General features: G+C 38.2%; 1 protein-coding gene across 1 annotated transcript in view; it reads right to left on the reverse strand.

Annotated features, from left to right (window-relative positions):
- Positions 1–245: 245 nt before the first annotated feature.
- LOC105815421 (taste receptor type 2 member 39) overlaps positions 246–6,114 on the reverse strand; it is a 14,517-nt gene continuing 8,648 nt past the window's right edge. The window contains 4 exon segments of the mRNA XM_012650568.1: positions 246–278; positions 280–357; positions 359–817; positions 819–1,264. Coding sequence (XP_012506022.1) covers positions 246–278; positions 280–357; positions 359–817; positions 819–1,264 — 1,016 coding nt within the window.

The raw sequence follows: 6,114 nt of genomic DNA on the forward strand, positions 1-6,114 counted from the left end.
TAGTCAGTGCCTAGAATTGCTGCTTTAGATAGAGAAATGGGAGGTAGAAATAGAGGCCTCTGGTAAAGAATATAACAAACATCACTAAGATTGTGCCCATGAAGTAAATGAGAAATGAAGATCAATCTCCTACACAAAAAGTCACAGGTCAGGTTTGGGGAAGAGAAGAGGAGGGGAAGGAACAGCAGAGCTGGTTGGGCCAGGTCCTGTGGCCACTTTGGGTGCTGGTGGCAGAGACTACTCTTTCAGGTAACGATGAACTTGAGGCCGAAGCCATTTCCAGGCTCTTCTCAGCCCAGGACTGTCCTGAATCAGTAGAACTGAGTGACCAGCAGGGTAGGCAGCTATGATGATTTTTGCACAAAATAGTCCAGAAACTGTAGACATCAAAGATGTTGGATATATAGAGAAATAGAGCCACTGCATTAACAATGTAGAGAATGAGGAAATAGCTAGTGGCTCTGATGGTGCCCACGTGAGCCTCCATGCTGGAGTCCCTGGAGCCGGTGACATTGCTTCCCATGTGTAGGGTGTGTCTCTTGAGAGAGAGGATCAGCAGGGTGGCTGCCAGGATGAACATGATCAGAGGAACCAAGATCCCCAGGTTATAGAAATAAGCCAGGTTGACCACATAGGTCTCAGAGAAGTATTTTTTCTTCCTGGAGTTGGAGGAGGGGATAGGAAAAGAATTATTGCAATACACGGTGTAGATGTCTTTGTAGAAGAGCAGGCCATGGCTGAGGGAAATGAACACTGATAGCCACAGAAGCCAGGGCATCAGTGCAGAAATTCTCCACTTCAGCTGGAGGAAGAGGGGGGTGGGAGAAATTGACAATCTTCACATAGTAGAAGAAACTGAGCCAGGCAGCGAACCACAGGCTACAAAAATTTAAGAACAGGAAGCTTATTTTGAATGCATCATACACAGCATCTTCATAGTAAAAACTTAGAGAGGTTGAGCTGAAGGTAATTTCTAGCATCATGAAGATTTGAAGAGCTATTCTGGATACACTTAGGAAAAACAGGATCCTGCCACTCGTGGAAACTACCTTATTCTGGACCCATTCAGCTGCGTTTATACCCGCGATGAACCCATTTGCAAGAATACCAATGATGCACTCAGTGCCTATAACTGTTAAAAGTAAGATGATGAGAAATGATGACAATTCCTCTTCTGAAGGACTGTAGGCTTCAGTCATCCTGAGCTGTTGCCCCTCTTTGGTGTCCGGGGGACAATGCCTCCCTAGATTCTTGATAGCTCCCACTATTCATGTCATAGGAGAAAGCTGTTGATGCATGATTTCCAAATTTGCTTCATTTGTTTATCTCAGAATTCTTAGCCCTAAATGTAGAGATGCAAATGATGGAAGGATTTGGTTGCTATTCCTCTCCCTATTTTCGAACATGTTGGTGTCAGTTCAATATGTCTCTAGGGGGCCTGGAGAAGCACTTGAGTAGACTCCTTTATAAAGCACTAACCTGCTATTGAGAGCAGTATTCTTTGGTAGCTTCCATTAATTTGAATATTGGCCCACTGAGTCACTATTTAACTTAGTTTCACTTAATTTGTGACCTCAGGAAATGATTGAAAATAATGATAATAATAACTGCTACATAATACTGTTATGTATACACACACATATATGTATTTCCTATTTTGTGCTAAGCAATGTTCAAACAATTTATGTATGTGTATTACCACATTTAAACCTCACAACAACCCTATGAGGCATGTACTTTTATTATCTCCATTTTGCAGATGAGGAAACTGAGGCATACGGAGGTTAAATTACTTGGCCAAAGTCATACAACTAGAGAGTAATAAAGCTGGGATTCAAGTCCAAGTCACCTGGTCCCAGAGCCCATGTTCTTACCTGCTGTGCTATGCTGCTTAGACCTGTGGATTCTTTTGTGTGCTGAAGACAAAATGCAGGGTTGACTCGAATGTGACATTTTTTTCCTGGTATCCTCTTATGATGTCCTCACCATTTAAGGAAAGAATAATAAAGCAAGGAGACGCTGATTTTCAAGAGATAGGAACCTCTTTGTAAAATAAATTACTCGAGAAGTAATACATTTCTTTATGCATAAATGATTATGCATACACACACATTTACTTTTTATTTTAAGCAAAACACTAGGAAAATAAGAGTTGAAGGAAAAGCTTTCCAGTTCCTTAGGCTGACCAACCTTAGGGTAAAAACAATGTCTCAATCCACCCAAATTTGGGATATTAAAACCAAAATAGGTAATAGAAGAATCATGTTTCTCTTGTTTCTGATTTGAAAATGTAAGCATAGGGCACACGATGCAAATTAAACTTTTCATTTCAGAGTAAATTAACTTTCGTGAATGTATATAACTCTAAAAACAATGTTAATGAAGTAATTCTAGCAATGAGAAGGTTGGTGAGTAAGATGTCTCTGAATATCTTTATAACATTTGCTTTTTACTTTACTCAAAGCTTCTTTTAAACAAGGCAAAAACTTATAAAGTCTTTCTGGCCTCACTATTTATTTTAGACAAGTTATTATGAATTTTACCACCTCATTTTAAAATCTCTATTCCTAAACTCCAAATATTTCCCTAGAACACCATGTAATAAACAACTGCTACTCGCTGGTTGTTCCCACCCGCGTGTACATGTAGGCCTGGAGTATGTGTTTAGGTCCTCTGGTTTGGTTTTAAAGGGGCTTTTTCTTGCCACTGGCTTTCTCTGACTTCTGATGATCCAGGCTTCCAAGAGCGTGAGGGGAAATGGGACACACTTGTCATTATATCCCACTCCCAGCAGCCCAGGGCCTGCCACCCGGAAGGCAGCACACGGATACTTGCTGGGTGAATGAATAACCTTTCCAATGACCCTCAGCTCAGAGAAGCTCTTTGTAATGAGAGGCATTAGGAGAGAAGGCAGCTCCATCTCCCCCCAAATTTGAACTTAGGCAGGTTCTATGCCTAAATCGAGTGTGGGATCATGGACAGTGCTGGTGAGTGAGGACATAGGAGACTTTGTGGAAAACATCTATGAAAGAAACACTGGGAGAGACAGAGAAGACAGAGGAGGGGGTGCAGAGACAGAGCAACAGGACGAGAAAGACCTCAGACACTCCTGAGCTTCACGGTGCAGGGTGCTGCGGAGGGCAGGGGGCAGGAACAGGGACCACAGGCATCACCGAAGGCATTTCAGACGAGGCTCTGCTTGCCACAGCCTATGACAAGAGTTGCTTCCTGCAATGGAGAGAGGAATATTGTTGATGGAAATTTCCAGGGGCAATCTGAGGTGTAATGAAATAACTTTTCTAGGTGAAGAGACAATCTCAAAGTGGAACTTGTGGACCAATACCTATATGACACTCCCAATTTCCTAAATTCATCTTGGATGTATTCAAGTGTATTTCCAACCAAGGCAAGCTCATGAAGAAGACACTGACCCACTGAGGATATAGGGAATGGCTTTCAAAAGTCCAGTTTATTTGGTTATATTTTAAACTTATTATTGTGACATAGAGATGAGTTGTAAAGAAAGTACAAAGAATTCCTATATACCCATCCCCCAGCTTCCCTTAATGCTTAACATATAACCGTGGTACAATGATCAAACCTACGAAATTAGCATTGTTACAATACTATTAGCTAAACTTTTGGTTTCATTTGGATTTTTTCAGTTTTTCCACTAATGTCTTTTTTCTATTCCAAGATCCAATACAGGATACTGCATTACATTTAATCATTCTGTTTCTTCTACAAATTGTAACAGATTCTTGGTCTTTTCTTTCATGACCTTGACTGTTTTGTTTGTTTGTTTTTTAGAGTCGGGGTCTCACTCTGTGGCCCAGGCTGGGCTCAAGCGATCCTCCCACCTCAGCCTCCCCAGTAGCTAAGACTACAGGTGCTCCCCAGCATGCCAGGCTAATTTTTAAAAAAATTTTACTTATTTTTATTTTTTGTAGAGATAGGGTGACCTCGACAGTTTTGAAGAGTCTTGGTCAGATATTCTGCAGACTATTCCTAGGTTTGGGTTTGTCTTATATTTTCTTGTGATTAGACTAAGGTTATGGATTTGAGGAGAGAATGCCACAGAGGGATGTGCCCTCGCATTTCAGGGACTCTTGGTATCAGTGTCGTACTACTAGTGATGCTAATTTGATCACTTAGTTCAGATGGCAGCTGCCAGTTTTCTTCACCATAAAGGTACCTTTTTTTCCCTTTTATACTTTATCCATTGGAAGTGAGTCACTAAATCTGGCTCACACTCAAGGGGAGATGAATTAAACTTCACCTCCTAATGGCAGAAATCTCAAAGAATTTGTCGACATATTTCTGACTTGGGCGGTGCAAAGGCAATATATGTAACCAAAGTGTTTGTACTCCCGTAATATTCTGAAAAAAAGACAAAAAAACGCCCTGGTAATATTCTAGAGGAGATGCTTTGAAGCTATGCAAATTCCTTGTTTTTCCTAAAACTCTTATGCACTAATTTGAGTATTCATCAGTTGATGGTGCCTGCAGCAATGATTACATTACTCTGGTGTTCTAATGTTTTATTTGTCTCATTCCTTTTACCTTTATTAATTAGAATTATTCTTTAAGAAAGAATTCTTTCTTCTCTACCATTTAATTATTTAATCAAACATTTATTTGTGTTAGTATGCATGCTCAGATTTTTGTTTTATATGTTATTTTTTGGGTCACATTCCAATAATTTTTTCTTAAGTGGTTCTTTACCTTAGGGCATCATAGGATGTTTGTAAGGTCATAATATATTTTTCCTCCCCCAACCCTAGACTTAACCTCTTATCCAAGGAGTCTTAATTCTTTTATTGGAGGATGGTACTCAGACACCAAGATTTAAGTATTTAACTTTATAAGAAACTGCCAAACTATTTTTCAGAGTAGTTCTACTGTTTTTCACAGAATAAAATTTTGAAGTTTAGTTAAGTTCAATTTGTCAACTTTTCCTTTATAGATTGTGCTTTTGGTGCCAGATCAAAAAATTTTTTACCTTTTATGTTTGGGTTGATGATCTATTTCGAGTTAATTTTTGTATATGGTGTGAGAAATGTGCTGAGGTTTTTTGTTTGTTTCGGTATATGGCTATTTAATTATTCTAGAATCATTTGTTGTCAAAAGTATTCTTCCTCCATTGAATTGTCTTAGTACACTTGTCAAAAATCAGTTGACTATATCGTGGGTCTATTTCTTAACTGTCTCTTCTCTTCCATCTATCTATGTGTCTATTCTTTTGAGAATAACACACTGTTTACAACTGTGACTTTATAATAAATCTTAAAGTCAGATAGTGTGAATCTTCCAACTTTGTTCATGTTTTTCAAAGTTGTTTTGATGTGAGTGGAGGCTCTGTAAAAAGGTTTGAAAAGATTCTTTTCAGCAGTAACTTTGGCTAAGTTTAAGATCGTCTATTTTTCTTTAATTTTTCTGCAGTTTTTCTACCATGTGTCTAGTTTGAACTTTTATTATTGTTATTTTTTACCTGTCTTGCTTGGAATTCAGAAGGGACTCTAGATATGATATCTTATATATTTTTTTTAAAACTGGGAAACTTTCATCAGTTGTATCTTTAGCTATGGCTTCTCAGACTTTTCCTCCATTCTCTTCACCTGGAATTACTATTAGACTCAGTTTCTCTTAACTTTTAATATTTTTGTCTCCTTATTCCATATTGCAAAGGTAACCATTTAATTTATCGTGCAAATGAGATGCTTTTGAGAGTGAAAAAGGTGCTATGATGATTAAAATTATGTAATCATTTGAAATACAAATCTATTGGCCAAAGCTTTTGTATAGAAGACTATAACTTGAAAAAATAGAAGTAAGTCATCCATGTCTTCATTCCTTCATCTCACAACAAACAGATGGTCACAGTAATTAATTCCTCATAAGTCCTTCCAGAATTTCCTGTGTATCTTTTTCTCTGGTTCTTGGCCATTCGCGTTGGAATGAAGGTCATCAATAACTATCTCTTTTTATGAATCTATTTTTATACTATCTGTAGTCATTGATATATTCAATATTTCTTGCTTCATCCCTATCAGTTTTATGTCTTGGATGAATAAAAATTAAAGTTTTCCCTCTCCTAGTAAACTTCATATTTCA

Source organism: Propithecus coquereli, unplaced genomic scaffold, assembly GCF_000956105.1.
Source record: "Propithecus coquereli isolate 6110/MARCELLA unplaced genomic scaffold, Pcoq_1.0 Scaffold334, whole genome shotgun sequence".
NCBI classification, from domain to species: domain Eukaryota; kingdom Metazoa; phylum Chordata; class Mammalia; order Primates; family Indriidae; genus Propithecus; species Propithecus coquereli.